Here is a 19,243-nt window from a genome sequence, read left to right as displayed (position 1 = left end):
AACATTATAATACATTACTCATTTATTGTATTTCTATTTCCAGGTGTTCACATGTCCAAAATGTATGAGATTCTCGTGTGACCAGTACAAAGTTATGGAGGACCACTTCGATTTCTGCCTCGACGACTTTTAATGTTAGTATTATGGTTTTATTTACTAGACTAGTCTTGAGTTTTGACTCTAGGGTACGCGTAAAGTTGTCGATCTACGACTAGCCCCCTTACGGTCAATTCCAATAACCTATTTATCTGTAGATTTACCTACTAGAGATAGAATTTTGACATAAGCTCCATACAAAATGTGTCAAAATTCTATCTCTAGTAGGCAAATCTATAGATAGATAGGTTATTGCAATTGGCCGTTTGTCACGTTCAGTATCGATATGTTATGGCTTTAGAAACAAAATTCTTACATCGCCAATCACAATATCCCCCTAACTTCTCAATCCCCTAACCCCCCTTCCCTATCACCAATTTCCGAATCCCCCATCCTGGAGAGGCGTTAGGGGGATGAGCTTTGTTCGTAAATCCGTCAATTCCCAATTCCCAATCTGCATACCCTCAAAAGGCTGACAACGCACTTGTAACTTATCTGGTTTTACGAGTGTCCTTAATCGGATTCGATTGCTTATTATCAGGTGATCTGTCTGCTCGTAAGGCGTCCTATTCCGTAAAAGAAACTTACTGAATGGAAATTGTGTCAAATTTGTTTCTATTAGCCAAATGTATCGATATCTGTAATGTTGAGACTGGTCGTTAATGACTAGTGATGCCAAAATTTATTACTTTTTACTAAATGTCAAAATGTAGTTCCTAAATATTAATGTTATTTATCAACTATCTTAATAAATGAAAATGAAGTATCTAAAATATATGAATGCATAGAATTTCTGCTCTCGTTTCTTCTCTATATTTTTTTATTTAGTAAATAAATTATTTCATGATAAATCTTAACTACCAATCTATAATTCGTATCATTATTTGATTTCTAAATAACATTTATATTAAAAACAATCGACAACTGAACGTTTTACCCTGTTATAAATGTAATTATAATTATAATGTTGTAAAGCCTGTGGCTATTTCTTACTGTAATATATTATTAAAGTGTTATATAAATAATGTCATATAACATAACCTGATTATTTTAATTTCAATGCTATATTTTTTATTTTCTTTAATATTCTAATTTTCAATGTATCTTAATTTTATCTACAATTTAATGACTTATGAAATTGTAATTATTTATTTATCTATTATCATTTATTATTCATTGTAAAAAATAGCCAACGTTATGTTCTGTGATTGGTTGATTTAACTGTCATTATTTAAATTGGCCAATGAGAGCGTGTTTTTGTTCTATGTAGTAAAATGTTTTGATAGGTCAAATTTCATCTACTATTTTCGTAATAAGTATGGATAGGTAAACGTTTAAATTGAATGTACTACATACACAATGGGATATTTTAATAAAATAGTTTTGTACAAAACATTTCCATACTTCATAAATTGATATAATATTGTTATAAATGTATATTTTAATATGTAAAATTTCATATGTAGAAACATACAATGCATTCTATTTCATATATTTTCCGACAATATTAGGTACAAAAGTGAAACAACGCTATATGCTACAAGGAGAAATAATTAAAGATAAACAAATATTTAAAATAATTCACAGTAACAACGAAGCAATGTAATTTGAACCTTATCTCAGAGGCACTAAAGTAAAATAAGATTTGTTTTTATTTTAATAGAAAATACTAAGATTATATGACCACGCCAAACAAATTATTCAATTAATTTTAACCTCTATTGCGCTAATAATAAGGCTGTTTATTTAAATTTCAGTAGTACCCTTTAGTACTATTGCATATAACACCTTACGGCTTATGAAATAGAAGTTATAATTGCTTGAATAAGCACAAAGAGTTGTAGTATGTCTCAATTTATTTGTTAAATTGAAGATCTTTTTACAATTTCTCTCTCTAATATAAACTGCACAAAATTAAGTCTTCCATTCAATGAAACTATGAAAAGGTTTTGTTTATAAATACACTATAAACTTATTTTGTTACTTTGTCTGTATTTATGTATAGTATTTGCTAGTCCAATTTTTAACCATCAAAGCCTCGTCAGTCAATCAGAAAGAAAGAAAGAGAGAACCGTTTCCTTTACTTCTTCTTTCTTTCAATCAATGCCTTGTTGGGGGGAGGGGGTAACCTTCAAAGTCGCCTAAAAGACTAGGGACTGAACAATTTTTACCTCACTACACCTGGAAGGGGCACCGAGTTCTCTTAGTAGACCTGCTCCAGAGCCCCCACGGTGCAACGGCATATCCTCAGACCTGTTAAGGCCCATCCCATTCTTAAAATCCCCACTCTATGCAACCGCGGCCCCAAAGGTTGTAAGTTTGACTATTGCTTATTTAACTTTGTGGTAGAAAGCATTATGAAAGACGAACGAATGACATGTAGTTCAAAAAATCGTTTTGACATCTTAATTATTATTAAAATCTTTAAGGAAACTTTAATGAAAAATTTAAACAAAATTTTGTGATAAAGAATAGAAAATGAATTCTGTCTCTTTTGCTTTTAAACAAAAGATAAAGACGCCATTATTTAATAATATAATATCATTTAATTTTAATATTGATTCATATAATAGTAACTATGTATATGAATAAAAAAAACATGTAGGATAAAATCAAATATAATCAAATATGCCATCTTTATTTTTATATAAACTACTTATTGTATAATTTTGGTCCAAGTAAATGTAGGATTAGACAGTCCATTATGTAGTACTTTTATTAGGGTAATTTCAAAATGCCTGCCCGTAGCCTGTCAAGGTAGGCAATAGCCCTCTGTAACAGAATAGGCTATGAAATATAAAGGGCGTGGAAATTCATTGAAGTATATGATTCCTCTATTGCCACTTAACCTGACGTTCCTCGCTACTGGGTAAATAATACCACGGAAGTTTTAGTTCTAATATTTTGATATTGTGCCGTTTATGTAGCAATTTTCTTCAGTTTACAGATATATATTACCCGTTGAAAAGTCTTAATACAAAAGTGGTTCAGTTTCAGCTTCTGTTTGGCATTTGGGACTTAAAAACTTTTTGATGGAGTCTGCAATTATGCCAGTTATTTTTAATCGTGCCCTACTAAAGCCTGGTCTCGGTTTAGCCCTTAGGCACGTAAAATTCGTGACTAAAGCAGGGTTTCTATCAGTTATCTTTTTTATGGGTCGCGACCCGTTGGTGGCTCGCTAGCAAATTTTTGTGGGCCTTGTCTCTAGAAAGACATACTAACCAACCGTTCTGTATTTCGTTTTTCATATTGGTAACGGTTTAATTAAATTACCTGAAGGTGGGTTTAGGAACTTGATTTAGATAGGTCGTAGTTCAAATAGCATTGAATTAAAGCGATTAAATTGATAGATATTACCCAGTAGCGATTGATACGTAAGATCGTCAGGTTAAAAGGTCTTTGGATAGCTTATAAGTTTAAAATTTAATTCTGAATGTGTGATTGAAAATGAGACTGTAATGTATTTATTTAGGAAATTCTAAATTTTTAGTTCTAGTACTTTGAAGTGAATCGTTTTGGCCGCCTGCTCATTAAATAAAATATATTTAGTTTCAATTTTATTGATTTTTTTTCGTTACCTTTAATTATGTATTGCGTTTATTAATTTGAAAATTCTGATATTTTATGAATATGATAAATTATTTTGACTTCTATTGCGTTCAATATTTATTTATTTTATATTAGGAGAACTAACACCTAATACAAATTTGACACAATAGCATAGCTTATACTATAAGGTTTATAATACCTAATCAAGAGTTTGCGATGTGTTATTGTAAAGTTGACTTTCATGATATCTAATGTTTTATATGTTTTCATAATAATTTAATAGTTAATTATTGTGTTTTCTCCTTCTGTTCTGGTTTTTTTCATAGTACTAATGAATTCTTTAGTTTTTATACAAATAATATACCTTTAATAGTTAATATTTATATGTAAATGGGATTATGTATGAATAATATTGCATTAATACTATTACTGCCGAATTCAGAGTTATTTAGTAGTCACATAAGCCACCTTAGCCATTGTTTTCGGAACAAAATCGTTACTACGGAATAGTTTTTGTAATCATTAAACGTCTCTGAGTACGGCAGTTACTGCCGAAATCACAGAATTTTGATGGTTAGTTAAAGAATAGTTTAAGTCTTGAACTATCATTTAGTAACGATTTTGTTCGTTTTCTAAATGACTCTGAGTAAGATGGTTAGTCTGTTTGCTTCGTGAGCTATAAAATATGCTCGATCCGGGAATTGAACGGAACGTTCGCCCACTCAAGTTTAATATTATTCACACATGACCATTTTTAAAACTCTTGCGTGCTAAAGTTGCCACTTGTAATAAATAAATAAATAAACTGTAAATGTTAAGTCATTATATGTAATTGTCTGTAATATAAGGAATTGAACGAACATGTGTAGATATACTTACAGTACTGTGATCCTATGAATAACGATATCATATCTTATGTCAAAGATTTAAACTTTAAATATATTCATTTAGGAGATTTTTGTGTTTTTTTTTTTGTTATGGTAATGTGTTTCCTATTATGTGTGTTGCAGAGTTTAAAATTGATTGTAGTGTTTTCACCATTGTGGGAAGACCTATTGATATTTTCTAGTATTGTTGTTCGTGGTAATATGTGTCGTATTATGTGTGTTGTAGAGTTCAAAATTGATTGTAGTGTTTTCACCATTGTTTGAAGAATATTGATATTTTTTTGTATTACCATTGTTGTTCGTGGTGATATGTGTCGTATTATGTGTGTTGTAGAGTTCATTGCATTAAGTCACTGTTATAAGTATACCTGGGTAATATAAAGGGTAAAAAGAAAATGCAAGCATGATTTTCAAATCAAATATATTTCATGGAACCCGTAGCGTTTCTTAGCTGTTTTTATAAAATTTATACAATTATTTATAATAATTTACTAATTCATTTTTACAAACGCGTCCTATAAATTGTTTATATACCATTAGCTAATTGTTTTAACCTAGTGTCTTGCTGACAATAATTGGCACCATTTCATATTTGTCACAGGACAGACTCTCATGTGTCGAAACTATTCACAAACTGTGTCGATATCATTACAAGTATGTCGATGTAAGAAACGCTAAAACTAAACAAAGATGAGATTCGAACACAGGCAGAGTTACAGCGGAATTTAAAAAAGAAAACTTTTAAATAAGTATACACCGCAACTTAAAGATAATACAAAATCAGAAATATAATATGAGTACAGATAATTATTTTCCACACTGGTATACTATCGCTGCACGAAAGATTCTATTCATACTTATTATTAAAAAAAATATAAATAAAAAGTAACAATAGGTAATAAATAGGTCGGAAGTATATAAAAATAAATCTTTTTTTAAATACTTACTTACTAGTGAAATTAACTAATAAAAATAATCGTTAAAAACTCGCTTGGCAATCGAATCCGGATTAAAGCGATGTGAGCACAATTTCGGTAATCTTGTGTGTGCCGAGCTAGTGTTTGTGCAGGTAGACAGACACGACCAGCATTACCTCACAGTCGCCTGCACAAACTATAGTCGACCTGTAGTTGTAAAGGGCCAGTTTCACTAACCAAAGGTAACCTGGAATCTTACATTTTGTATTAACATGTCTAACTATTATTTTAAAATTGGAAGTTTTTATATAAATCAGTTAGTGAAACTGCCCCTTATCAGAACCCTAATAAATAAATAAACGTGAATGAAAATTAAAACAATAAACTCCCTGAGTTTCTCGAGCTATATCTAAGTGATGTATAAGCCACATGCGTGAATTACATATTTAAAAACTATCTACCAACAGATTGTGAATGCTAATATTCAATTAAACTAAAACCAAACTTGTTCCTTGGTAATTAAGTTCGAATTTGTTTAGCAAAATATTGATATTGATATTGGTTTAGAACCTACCTATTCATAAAAATACTATCTTGTAAGAACTAAAGTAAGGCTCTTTAACATAATCGAAACTGAAAGGTTATAGAAAAAATGTGATACAACGAATTGTAGATTGAAAAAAGCGTAAGTATTCTTTTAAATACTGTGATTGGAATGCGTCGCAAACTAGTTGTATTTCTGAGACGTGCTTCTGAGGACGAGACGGTCGCTGGGCGGAGCTGGTGGGGTGCTGGGCAAGCAACCAGCCATACCTATGATCCTAGTACTCTGACCACATCTCAGAAGGACAGCCAGACAATATAATAATCTCAGTCGGATGTTACGAGACAGAAGAGATGACCAGCATCGACACCAAAGGCTGCCTCATTTTCCAATTTCAATACTAGGAGGTGATCCAATGTACTTTACACTTCCCTACATAAGAAGCTTACAACATTTAATAACATATAAACCATAAAATAGATAATAAATGTCCTTAATATTACTTAATACGAATTACAATAACATTACATTTAGTTGCGAACATAAAACTATTTACGTCGCTTAAGGACTAGAATATGTTGAGGAAAAAAGCAGATGTTCGATGAACATGTATGTGGTCTGCTTTATTGCAAAGCGGCTGCGAACCGTTGCGTTGGAAGTTGGTACGAACTGCGTAGTTATATAACACGGTAAGATGCGTCGGTACTGTCTCGCGGTTGTTAGCGTTTGCCGACGAAGTCGATCATTTGATCAATTTGTTCCTTTTCATCGTATAGGTACAAAGACTCCATGCATCCCTTGAAGTAGGGCGACGTGAAACATTTCTCCCTGAAACGTGAAAAGTTCTTTATTAGTCTTTTTGTATTGTTTTCGGATGGTTGTTAATAGAAGGAAGAAATTAGCAGATAGCATAGTTTTTATAAGGTGCGTGCAAATTATATCATAGAGCTTCTATTTATAAAACAAAGTTCTACTTCAAAAATATACTTGAATTCTTAAAAAATGCTAAGACAGAGTAGAAATTAAAGAAGAATATAGAAGAGCTTGGAAGAGACAATAGTTTTTTTTTATTCAAAATGCAATTAATTATAGTAAAAAAATTAAGGCAAATAATGCAGACACAGATTTGAATGTTATCAAGGATTATCAATTTATTGGAATAATGTTACTTCTACCATTATCTGCAAAGCATTATCAACCTTAAGTGTATTAAAATAGTGCATAAAAAGAGTTATAAAAATACATAAAAGTGCTGAAAAGAAGGCGTGTAGGCATGCTGTTAATTCAGCTTCTAGAAGATAAAAGGTGCTGTAAAAAAGAATCCATGTTTAGCCCATATACTTACGATCATTACCTTTTTTATACATAGCAGTGTTAAAGATATAGGTACTTATAATAGTGCAATATAAATAGCGTGCAGTTAATACCCCAAAGCTGAAGAAATGCTTAACGCATTAGAAAGAGACAGGTGTAGGAAATATTAGTAGTGAGAAGGAGAGGTAAAATAAATTCGGTTGGTACCTAATTCCCAGCCGGGGGCACGGCCCCGTGTAATATTCTTATATATTCCTTGAACTGTTCTAACTGGTCAGTTTCTTGTAGCACCTCCACGCAGCCCTTGAAGTAATCTGTCGTAAAACAGTCTTTCCTGTGCCCCAACAAGGAATAATGCACTTTATTACATGTTCATACGGTTGGAATTGGATAATGTTGAATTCGAATCGTGAATTTTCATGCTTAACTTGCTATTTAACGTAAAGTGCTAATAAGTTACTGTATTACAATAAATGATGACATAGTTTAGTTTATCTTATCATTTATTATATCAAGAATAAAACAAAAAACTACAATCACAAAATTCAAGATTCGAAAACAACAATTCCCGCCATAAAACGGCACAGATACACACAAAACTGTAAAACGTCACAATTCAAATATAGAACGGAATGGAACGCAACGAACCTGCATAGATTATAGAGCTGTGGTTCCCTGAAGAGGTTGTAACAGTCGTCGCAGATCCTGTCGAGGCGGGCAAAGATGGCCGCGTCGTAGACTCCTTTGCACTCGAGGGTGAAGAAGGAGCGCCGAGCGACGTGGTGCGACGACGAGGGCGGCGCCGCTGCGCCCAGGGCCACCGCCACCAGTGCCGCGCACGCCAACTGAATCGAACTTAGATGCATCTGGAAATAATTAAACGGAAAACGTTAGACATTATAAATAGCAACGATTGAATACAATGCTGGTGTCATTTTTATGTTGTCATTTTACCTAACTATACTAATAAAAGTTTTCCTTGTAAATTCGTTCTAATTTCTACTACTATAAAGTAGGTACGTAATTACGTTAGCGTTATAAGTTAGAATCATTGTCATAGAAGGATGAATGAATAAACATATTTCAATATACACCTAAACATTACATTAATCGAGCGTCTGGTGTTCTTCGGTATATAAATACAGTTTTAATAAAAGGTAAAGTTGAACATCAATGTGTAGGTAAATGGCTGTTATTTAGTAACGAGGAAGATCAAAGGAGTGAGCGGCGAAATTACGCAGCGTCGGCGCGTGCGCAGGGTGTCTTGTCACGCGGTTAAGGGAAATACCTACGCATATCGTCGCCGTTATTATATTTACCCACAAAAATAATATAAAATGTAATTTCCATGCTTGATAACATTGTACAGACGGGTCTTATGTGAGTCAGATAGATCATACGACGCATACGCATGAAAATGTTTTTGTTATTAATACAAATTTTATAAGCCCCTATCATAATTTATTTCTTTCAAGTTTTATAAAGCCTTAAAGCTTCTTATTGAGCCATGCTATTATGTTTTTTTTTTAATTCTAGGTACTGTAGTTCCTTACTTTAATACTTAGTTGTAAAGGTTCGCCTTTATATCTATCGTCGATAGATTGTGTAAAGTGAACGGGCAATTATCTCAAAGTGGACTTTGTAAGTAGATGGCGTTTTATTATTATTGGACAAGCAATTCTTAAATATATTGGTTAAATATAACAACGCAATGTCACGCTTTTTATCCCCGAAGGGGTAGGCAGAGGTGCACCTGCACATTAAAGCACTTAACACGGATTTTAACCAATTTCAACTTACGTATGTATGTAGATACCTTAGACCTAAGTAATACATGAGGCAGGAAACGTTTGCAACTTAGGTACAACATATTCTAAACTCCTTTCCCTAACTTTCCAATCAACAGACGATTAAGAACTTGTAGGTATAATTTATAATTCCTATATTATTGAATATTTACTTCTAACTTATCCGCTTAGGAGTACCTAACCGTTTTTTTTTTTTGAGGGGGGAAAATCATCCAATGACTTCTTCGGCCTTGGACGAAGGTTTTCCCCCGATACAATGACTTCTTCCCGCTGTGGACGAGACGAGAGGGAGTGTCAGACTTCGACTAAAAACCACCCCGTTCCTACTCCTGCTTTTCGAGCCGAAGCCCCGGTAACCCGTTAAGCAGTACGCAGTTCAAGAAGCAACTGCTACGGTTGAGAAAAGAACAAATAAAAATTCTAAATTTAAAATAGCATTTTCCCTGTATGTCTATTTATAACACTTTTATCCTTAAACCTCTGTACCGATTCTTATAAAATTCGGTACAAAGAAAGAATAAGCTTTGGGATAACGGTCGGGCAAAAAACAATGAGTAATTTGTAATGGTAGTATTGATGACACATGCTGTTGCAATTTACAATATCCATAAATAGAACCGGACTTAATAAATTATTTCACACTGATTCAGAGAACATCTTCTATTTGAAATATTATACATGTTAGTCAAGATTTTGAGATATGGCTTCCTTAATATAGTTTCATAGTTCTACGAATTACTGATTTGTCTATTTATATCGATAGGTATCTACTACCTATCAATTACTAATACCTGATTACGTATGAACATCATGAGTGATCATTTTCTTTGAAATGGTTCAGCTCTAAACATATTAGGTAGATATTTTACACTTTACATATTATTGGGTTACGTTACAGTATATGACAATAGGTTAACCCCCTTTTTTACATGTGACCTTAACACAAATTGTTTAAAGTTGATGCACACTGTACAGTGGCATTAACGCCCGAATACTCAAACGCTACTCAATTTTAAGTTGTACTTAAATATCGTGTTATCTCTGTCATTTTATAAGGAATTGATAGTGACAGAACTACATTTGTGAGCGTCTTAAAATTGAGTAGCGTTTGAGTATTCGGGCATAAGTGTCGTAATGTGCATTTCTGCTTTCCCCTACCCACGTTACAAGTCCTAAAAACGTAACGCATTAGACTAAGTTTGATTTAAGAACATCACAGATAAAATATTATAAGTAGTAAAACCTTCTTAGCATGAACGGTGGCCGCGTAATCTTTTAAAAATAGAATGCTAGTCTACAATCTATGATCATACCATATCGCCTCATGTTTTGGGAAAGGCGCAATTAAGTGAATGCTACGAATGTTACCGGATAGTAATAATTTGGCATTCTTTCAAGCTAGACCTACTTGCAACAATTCTTGTGAGGTGATCGGCGTCCTAAACTATGTTAATGGCCCGTTTTGACCCTATTTTTTTCTACATGTGCGAAAGTTTGTACCTTAATGTTAAATGTTAATGTTAACATAATGTTGTGTATGAAAAGTGAAACCAATTTTTACTTTCTACCTAGGTATGTTCAAAATTACTTAAATTGTAATGACATAAAGATTTTGGGTTGTGTAAGTATTTGAAAAGGAAAAAAAATGGTAATCTAGTGTTTTGTAGTCGGTGTTGTAATGGTCAAATGATGCGTACCTATAAAATTGATTCATAAGTTGTTAAGAGACCTCGAAATGGAGAAGCAGGAACAGGGTGGTTTTTAGTCAGTAAGAGTCTGACACTTCTCGCTTCGCCCAAAGCAGGAGAAACAATTGGATTATTTTTCCTCCTCAAAAAAAGTTGTTAAGAGACTTTATTACTCTTACACTGCCTATAAAAACCTATTTCGTTTAGATGACAATATTCCAAAACAACCAAAAAACAACAATCACAAAGTTTCCCACAATTTTCTCAATTGTTTTATTAATATCAATAAAATAAGAATCGTGTCACTGCTTAACCCTCCGCCGCGATCGCACTTAAATAAAGTGTTGCCCGTCTCAATAAACTAACATAATATATACGTAACGTTTCCTGATTGGGCCAAGTGGACCGGTTCTTACTTCGGTATCAGTATAAAGTAAACCGCCACAGCCATGAAAAACTGTTACACAGAAGTTTTAGTTAGATCTTAATCTAGCTCTTCAGTTTTTTACTGCGTTCGTCATGTTAATTAGTGAGTTAGGTCTGGTCCGACATCAAATAGGTTTTCACACATTGAGCACTATTTGTCTCGTAACATTAAATGAAAATCTAAGTAATTTTCAATTTGAAAGATCGAAGTAAACTCGATCGCGGTCTGCCATTGGTTGTGAGAATAATCTCGACCAATGACGGGCGATAATTGCTTTACGTTTAAAGTAATCGGCGCGTTCGGCGCTCTGATTTGCCAGTTCGAATTAACTAAACCAATTACAGCGCCTAATGCGCTCTCATTTCGTTTACTTTAAACATAAAGCAAACTCGTACTAAGGACACAGGCTTAATATTTCATCATCAATTCATACATTTCTTTTCTTAAAAAACTGGGCCTTCTTAAACCATCTCCGAAGTATCTTTACGTTGGCAGTCGGCTTCACTTTAACGATACAGTAACGAGAGACGCCCCAAGCAATGGTGATTCATGGTCTATTTTATGAAGTTATTATGCCACGGTGGGCTTGTTCAATGGTGGTCCGATGGTCCCTTGTCAATATTATATGAATGGACTGCGGTAACAGCCTTTGTGGAGGCAAATACTATCGGTGCTATGCTAGTTTAGATATCAATGAAGTTGGAAAACTGTTTAGGGAATCAGGGATTTCGGATGTTTTATATGAATGAATTAATTTATTGCTAATATGTTTTACTCAAAGAAACTGTTTGAGAAAACCTCTACCAGTTTCAAATCAAACTGGGACTCAATCTTTTTAAAGTGCATACTATTATATGGATGAACAAATCACTAATGAAGTTCTTAATTACTTAGTGGAACCACATCAATGTTTGAATGTGTGTATCAAAATTCGTTTAGTTAAGTAGGCTCGCTAACTAGCGGTTAGTGAATGTAGGCTGTGCAGTCTTAGAATAATACATGAGAATATGAAACAAGTACTAATAGATCTAGAATGTTCCATTTGAAAGTGTAAAGTGGGAAATGAAGAGACATTTCGTTGAGGGTAGTCCAAATCTGCATATCTGATTGATGTAGCCAATTTGCAAAGAGAATAGTTGAAGAAAGAATCGTCACGCCTTTTATCACTGAAGGTATAGGCAGAAGTATACATTATGGCACGTAATGCGACTGTACAACGTACACTCACTTTTCACCATTTGTGTTATAAGTCCCACGTAATAGGAGATGAGCCTATTACCATATATTGGGTACAATTCCAGACTCCGTGCTACTGCTGAGAAATTTCTGAAAAACCGAAAATTGCCCAGTAATACTTTGTCCGAGCCGGGAATCAAATCCGACACCCTTTGCCTGGCAGTCGCACTACAAACATTTAAGACGTCGAGTAGACGTTTTGGTAACAACTTAATGTTATTTAGACTAGTCGTATAAACGTCATAAGGACGTTTACTCGACGGCATTTGGGCCCATTTTATATAACTTAAGGCGCTAAGAGTTTCGTATAACAGTCATATAAACACCTAATTAGTCGCATAGTAGTCATATACGCGTCGGCGATTTGACTACATGTCGTGTAGTGGTAGCTGTTGCGGCATGTATTCGACTTAATGTCACAAATATGATTTTTATATGATGTAATCGGTATGTAATGGTCGTTTAAAGATTATATTAAGAACGAATATTATAAAATATTATTTTAATGGAGTAGTGTTTTTGACAGCGGTGTTTATTTTGTTTTTTTTTCTTGTTATTTGAGGTGATAAAACCATTCCATCAGTTGTAAACCATTGGGCAATCAAGTTTACTGATTAATGTGAAGTTAGTTTTTAATAAATTTTTAATGCGCCTTCAAAATTTTAATGTTATCACATATTTTTATGAATAATTTACTATGTGACTGCGTTATATGACAACTATATAACTTCCCGACCAATAAGCTGCGAGTTCATTGTAAACAAATATTATAAATTTGATTTAAAAATGGTGGAAGTGGTATAAAAGGTTATTATAAACCTTTAACATGACTATTAATTATATAGCAGTCGTATTATCATGTTTGTGATACTTTAGGACGTATAGAGGTCGTTCTTAAGACTAATATTCGACTTATATGTGATGGTTACTAATACTACGTTTAAACAACAATTGTCCGTATAGCAGTCGTGTAAAAGGTAATTATATGACAAAATTGTCAGTATTACGACGTTTATACTACGAAAACGTTTACACGACGAAACAGTTGTGTATGTAAGTTATATAGATGTCGTCGTAGACACTATTATACGACGATTGTATAAAAAAGTCGTAATAACGTCTATATGACATTATAATACCACCAAAAATGTATATGACTATTCGGTCAGATAAGGTACCAGTACACGACGAAGAGTTATAAAAACTACTGTTAAATAACTTTAATACGACTCAAAGTTATATAAATGTTTGATTATATGACAAAAATGTTTGCTGGGTTGCGACCACTCGTCCAACAAGAAGAAAGAAATCATACCAAAATCCATATTATCTTATAGCAAAGCAAAATATAGGATATTAAACTTGGCTTGATATAAAATCATTTGCTGCCTATACAAATTATTTCCAAATATACCATGTTCCACCAATGAAGATTAGTTCATCAGCCACAATGAACTAGCTAGCGTGGCTGTCTCAAAGAATGTCCTACACTACATATTCATTACCGGAGCATCGAATTCATTGAAAACTTTAACTTTCTTCTGGCCTGGGATTAGATACGTTTCACACATGTGTAACGAGGGCATAAATAATGTAACGACTGGCATAAACTGTCACTTGTTACGCAAGTGTGCGGGTTAAGTGGCGTGCTCACTGACGGACCGAGTTGGGAACATGTAGGGCGATAGTTGGCCGATAGTTTCAAAAAACTGATTAGGCTCCACTTGTTGCAAATGGATTTGTAATATTTTATATACTCTGGCAAGTATTAGAATCAGAAAGATTATGTTTACAATCTAAAAGAAAATAAATATATTTTCTCTTGTAGCATTAAGTACCTAAGAATTCTAGCCATCAATAATTTTCTTGTTAATTTAAAACCTTTGTTAAGTCCCTATATCAAAAAGGACAATAACCTGCCTTTTTTAATTACTCTAAAATCAAATCTCACAGCTACAATTAAAATAAACACAACTGTTGCGCAACAGTTGCCGGCTAGTGAGTACCCAGCCTTACAATCCACGCACTCAGGCGCAGGGTGCATAGCAATTATAGATAGCAGACTGCTCGGCTGCCGCCCTACAAGACTGGCTTGGTAACTCTAGCGTACATACTTGCATAGATATAGTGTATCGGTCTAAATTGATCCGTAGAGTGTCACTTGTATGATCGTAGAGTTAAAAGGAAGAGAATACGGCGATTTTAATAATAAATAAATAATTGATAGTGGTTGTGTTGACAACGAAACATTAAGGCTGGTTTCTTAATATCTGTATTAATAGGAAAAGGTTAATATTAAATGTTGCAAGGTGTTTTAGAGGGCAATCGTAATATTAAGGGCTTCAGAAAATTTGAAAGTGCCACTAATGAATGCAACAGTTCCGTTCGGCCGAGCATCCAATATGCACATAACTCAGAACTTAGGATGAGATACAAATACCATGCATGTTAGTGTGTGTGAAATCGCACACGCACAGGGCACGCCTGCTGCATGATAAGTACAAATCTTGGTAGACGGCAGGGCAGCCACCCAGGCTGGTTCGCGAGCCACTTGTTATGCGCGCCGTATGCACAACTTGGTTTAAAAACTACAAGTTAATGTAAAGCGGCCCCTGTGACACGAGTTGCTTGAGAAATAGCCTTAATAAGTAAAGTACTATGCTGGCGACTAGTTTATTCATGACTTAAAGATTGCTTAAGATAAAATTGATCGTATTAATAGGTGGATATTAAGCGATTGCCTTAATTTACCGTTATCGATAAGGGTCTGTTTAGGCTTCGGATGTAGTAATTGGACTTTTAATCGGGCAACTATGTATTTATTAGGGTAGGTACCTAACAATTTTAGTAAGATAACAAATTCAATTTTGTTGCTAGGTACACAGAGTCCAAAATGAGATTGTGTTCAGAATTAGAATTGGACAAATATCGACACCTACGTCTTATGGTTTTAGGACAAACCAGCTGGATAGTTTACAAATAACAGTACCAACTAGATGCAACACTGCATTTACGTCCTCAACAGTGCATAAAATCCACAATTTTATATTACTGTTTACAAAATTAACAAAAACAAGGCTATCGTAATTAGACCTCATTCGTCGTGTCTCTAGTATGAGATTAGAAGGTCTTGTTGAACTGGTCGATCCATAGACGGTGTGGCACCGCTCGGCTTTACGATTATTTTGATCACTGAACGCCCACAAATGACTTTTAGCACGATAAGTAGGTTATATTTATTATTTTTCATCTTCATTCGAGCTTGTTTTGACGTAAACAAATATGTTTTGTAAGAAAGGGTCTTATTTTGTGTGGAGGTGTGGTTGTGTGACGTCACTCTTGCAAATATGGCCGACTACCTGATGGTAAATGGTCAACAGTGCTACGGATCTTGGTGATACTTCTTTCTAGTGTTTGCTGAGACATCTGGACAGTCATTGTTTATATGTTCATATACATTTATGATGAAGGTAGCTTCAAAATATGTAAAGTAATATTTTTTTGCATGTTTCATGTTGGTACTAAAGGCACACAAATACAAATACCTGTCCATTGTGTGAATATACGCTTGCAACAAAACTATGTTTATCACAACAATCATAACCGCGATCCGTTAAATTAATTCACGAGTGACAATAGCGTGTATGGCGCGCATCGTCCGCCATTGTGTCTGCGCCTGGGCAACCTTCAAGCTGGCCTCTCAATGACCTTACAGAACCAATTCGGATGCTCTCACTTCCTAGTTTCACTGGAAGAGGAAGCAAATCATCTCTAATATAGAGTATAGGACTTGAAGAACGTGTCCAGAATTTGCTGAGCAATTAAGAACCTATAATGTTTGTAATTAGACACAAAATCTATTGGACAAAAATTCGAACAGTATATTGCCCTCTGTCTATGTAAATGATAAATGATATTTATTTCTGTAAATCTATACTTCTATACTAATATTATAAAGCTGAAGAGTTTGTTTGTTTGAACGCGCTAATCTCCGGAACTACTGGTTCGATTAGAATAATTCTTTTTGTGTTGGATAGCGCATTTATCGAGGAAGGTTATAGGCTATAAAACATCACGCTACTATCAATAGGAACCGAGCAGAGCGGGTAAAACCGCGCGGAATAGGTTATAAAATAACACTTTTACACGTCAATATTTCAAATAGCTAGATGAGGCCGGCATTTCCTATCCGACTACTCTGAGAAGAAATGCCGAAACAAACTCAGAGGTCATAGTCTCTTTTTTGTAGTTAGTATTAGATTAAGTTCTATAGTATGTATGTAGTATAGTACTAGTAGTATGTATGTAGTATGTTCTATAGTACTTTAGTATGTACTAAAGTACATTTGAAACAGCAAGCAAACATCGCATTTTCTTAATGCAAGACGTCTAAACGATTGTGTATCTTGTAGGAACAATTAGTAGGCTAGGTCGACGTCGCGTGATGACTCCCTCCCCCCTCCCACCAATGAGCGACAATTAGCCGCGTGCGCCTCTATGTAGGTCAACAAGGAATTAGAGAATATAGTACCGACGTGATTATGAGTCCCTGGTAATCTGGATTGTAAAGATATGATGCGGTATGGTCTGGTATGCCATGCTGTGGTGTAATGTTGCGAAATATTAATATTGGGTAAGAGTTTTTCTGGTTATTTAGGAAATTAAGTCAAAATCTCATGCTTTTCTGGTTGTATATTGACTTGTTCAAAGTTTAATTATTGCAAATGCTGTATCATTTACAACTTGATATTACAAAATAAGATATTCAATTAGGTAGGTGTAGAGATGTTGTAAACGTCAGTAAAATTCTTTATAGATAGGTACGCTTTTTGTTACATTAATAGATAAGCTATTTTCGGAAACACTTAAAATTCCTAAATCCGAATTAACTGGTTAAACAAACGTATTAAAACAGTGAGAGCATCGCTTTAATCTACAAATAGTTACATAGCTCTAATCTAAGTTAATATGTGTGTTTAGGATTATCGAGATTACAGGTTTAGTTTCGTTTCTTTAAATAAAGGAAAGTGATAAAATAGCTACGCGCGTCAATAGCCACTTCCAGTGAATTTTAACTCTGTGTCCGTGTCATTGGTAAGAAGCTATCGTCAACGATTGTATGATGCCAATTCATCGCGCGTCACTATCGCTGTAAAGTATTTTGGTACGAACTGATTGTCTATATGTGAATTTTTACACGCCTTTTATCCCTGAAGGGGTAGGCAGAGATGCACATTACGGCACGTAATGCCGCTATACAATGTACACCTACTCTTCACTATTCTTGTTATAAGTCCCATGTAATAGGGGGTGAGCCTATTGCCATGTACCGGGCACAATTCCAGATTCCGTGCTACTACTGAGAAATTTTTCGAAAATCTGAAAAAAGGCCAATAATACTTTGCCCGACTCGGGAATCGAACCCGAGATCCCTTGTCCGGCAGTCGCGCTTGCGACCACTCGACCAACGAGTGAATTTTTAAACTAATAAGATACCGTTAGTATGTATAACTACCGTTTTACTTTTACATGTCATGAAAAGAGTTCGTCAAATAAAGAGGCTGAATGTACCATTGACATTTGTGTTACAATTCTGTTTTATAGTGTACTGGCAGCATGTATTTTTAAAAAAGAAACAATATATCATAAGCTATTTTTTTTTCAAGTTCTATATTCAAAAAGGCTTGCAAGATGCACGAGTTTTAATTGCTGCTAATTATTTTCTTAATTAAAATGTTTACTCAGTATTTTTACATGTAATTTAAGAATGCAACATTGTTATATTGAAATAGCGACTTCTGCTCAGCTCCTTTTGCTCGTAGCGTGATGTTGTAATAGCCTATAGCCTTCCTCGATAAATGGACTATCCAACACAAATGTATTTTTTCAAATCGGTCTAGTAGTTCTGGAGATTAGCGCGTCAAACAAACTCTTTAGCTTTATATACCTATTAGTATTGATTAAGATCAATTGAAGTGAGCGTTTTAAACTTGACCAGTCCGAAAATCCAAAATGAAGATACGAATTCTTTATTAAGTAAATGCAAAGAATTTTATTAAGTACTATTGTTGAACGAAATGTAATATCATCAATCTCTCCAACCAATACTACAACAATCATCATCATCATCAAATAAAATAATTCGACCTGTCCCTCTCAAATTGATTCCACATTCACACCGTAGACTCTGTCACAAGCCGTGAAGTCACCGAACTCAATCCCAAGTTCATATCTGTCTAGTCGATGCATGGCACTCGGTTGGCACTAGTTGGCTGTATTCATCGCGAGTAGATCATGCGCCCGCGCAACCGATCGCGCCTCGCTGTCTGCAACGAGAATCAGCGGTCGGTTGCACGCACACACGTAAGCGGTGCGTACGTGCGTATGATTCGTAGGGCTGTGCCGATGAAGATAGTTTGGTACTTAAAGATTTTTTTTATATATACTAGTTTCTGCCCGCTACTTCGTTCGCGGAAAATTAAAAAAAAAATGGGTTGTACTACCCCTTACATTTAGGGGGATGAAAAATAGATGTTGGCCGATTCTCATAGATACCGGATAAGCACAAAAAATTTCATCAAAATCGGTCAAGCCGTTTCGGAGGAGTATGGCAACGAAAACTGTGATACGAGAATTTTATATATTAGATATTGATTTGAGTTTAATAAAATTCTTGAAGATAATCTTTTGTTGATTCTTTCTGTGTGACTTTCTTATAATAGTTTTCTTTAACCTACCTAGTATTGTTTAGTATTCGAAACTGTTGAGAACTAGGTG

The 19,243-nt window shown here is 34.4% G+C and overlaps 2 protein-coding genes across 4 annotated transcripts in view; one reads left to right on the top strand and one right to left on the bottom strand.

Annotated features, from left to right (window-relative positions):
* The window catches only part of LOC118266174 (optineurin), a 29,214-nt gene extending 24,614 nt beyond the window's left edge, over positions 1-4,600 (top strand). Inside the window, exon 14 of the mRNA XM_050694695.1 lies at positions 44-4,600. Within this exon, the coding sequence (XP_050550652.1) occupies positions 44-133 (90 nt within the window). The 3' untranslated portion in view covers positions 134-4,600. The remainder of the gene's footprint in view (positions 1-43) is intronic.
* A 336-nt stretch (positions 4,601-4,936) lies between these two features.
* LOC118266131 (CHH-like protein) overlaps positions 4,937-19,243 on the bottom strand; it is an 87,966-nt gene continuing 73,659 nt past the window's right edge. For 2 of the 3 annotated variants that reach the window (XM_050694613.1, XM_050694610.1), the window contains exons 2-3: positions 7,956-8,173; positions 4,937-6,821 (exon numbers count right to left, since the gene is read on the bottom strand). In XM_050694613.1, coding sequence (XP_050550570.1) covers positions 6,713-6,821; positions 7,956-8,173 — 327 coding nt within the window. In that variant the 3' untranslated portion in view covers positions 4,937-6,712. Of the gene's footprint in view, positions 6,822-7,514; positions 7,642-7,955; positions 8,174-19,243 lie in introns of all 3 variants that reach the window. The other variant, XM_035579508.2, reaches the window with a different exon arrangement.

This window comes from Spodoptera frugiperda, chromosome 7 (genome assembly GCF_023101765.2).
Source record: "Spodoptera frugiperda isolate SF20-4 chromosome 7, AGI-APGP_CSIRO_Sfru_2.0, whole genome shotgun sequence".
Classification (NCBI taxonomy): Eukaryota; Metazoa; Arthropoda; class Insecta; order Lepidoptera; family Noctuidae; genus Spodoptera; species Spodoptera frugiperda.
This window is presented reverse-complemented; position numbering and strand designations above follow the sequence as displayed.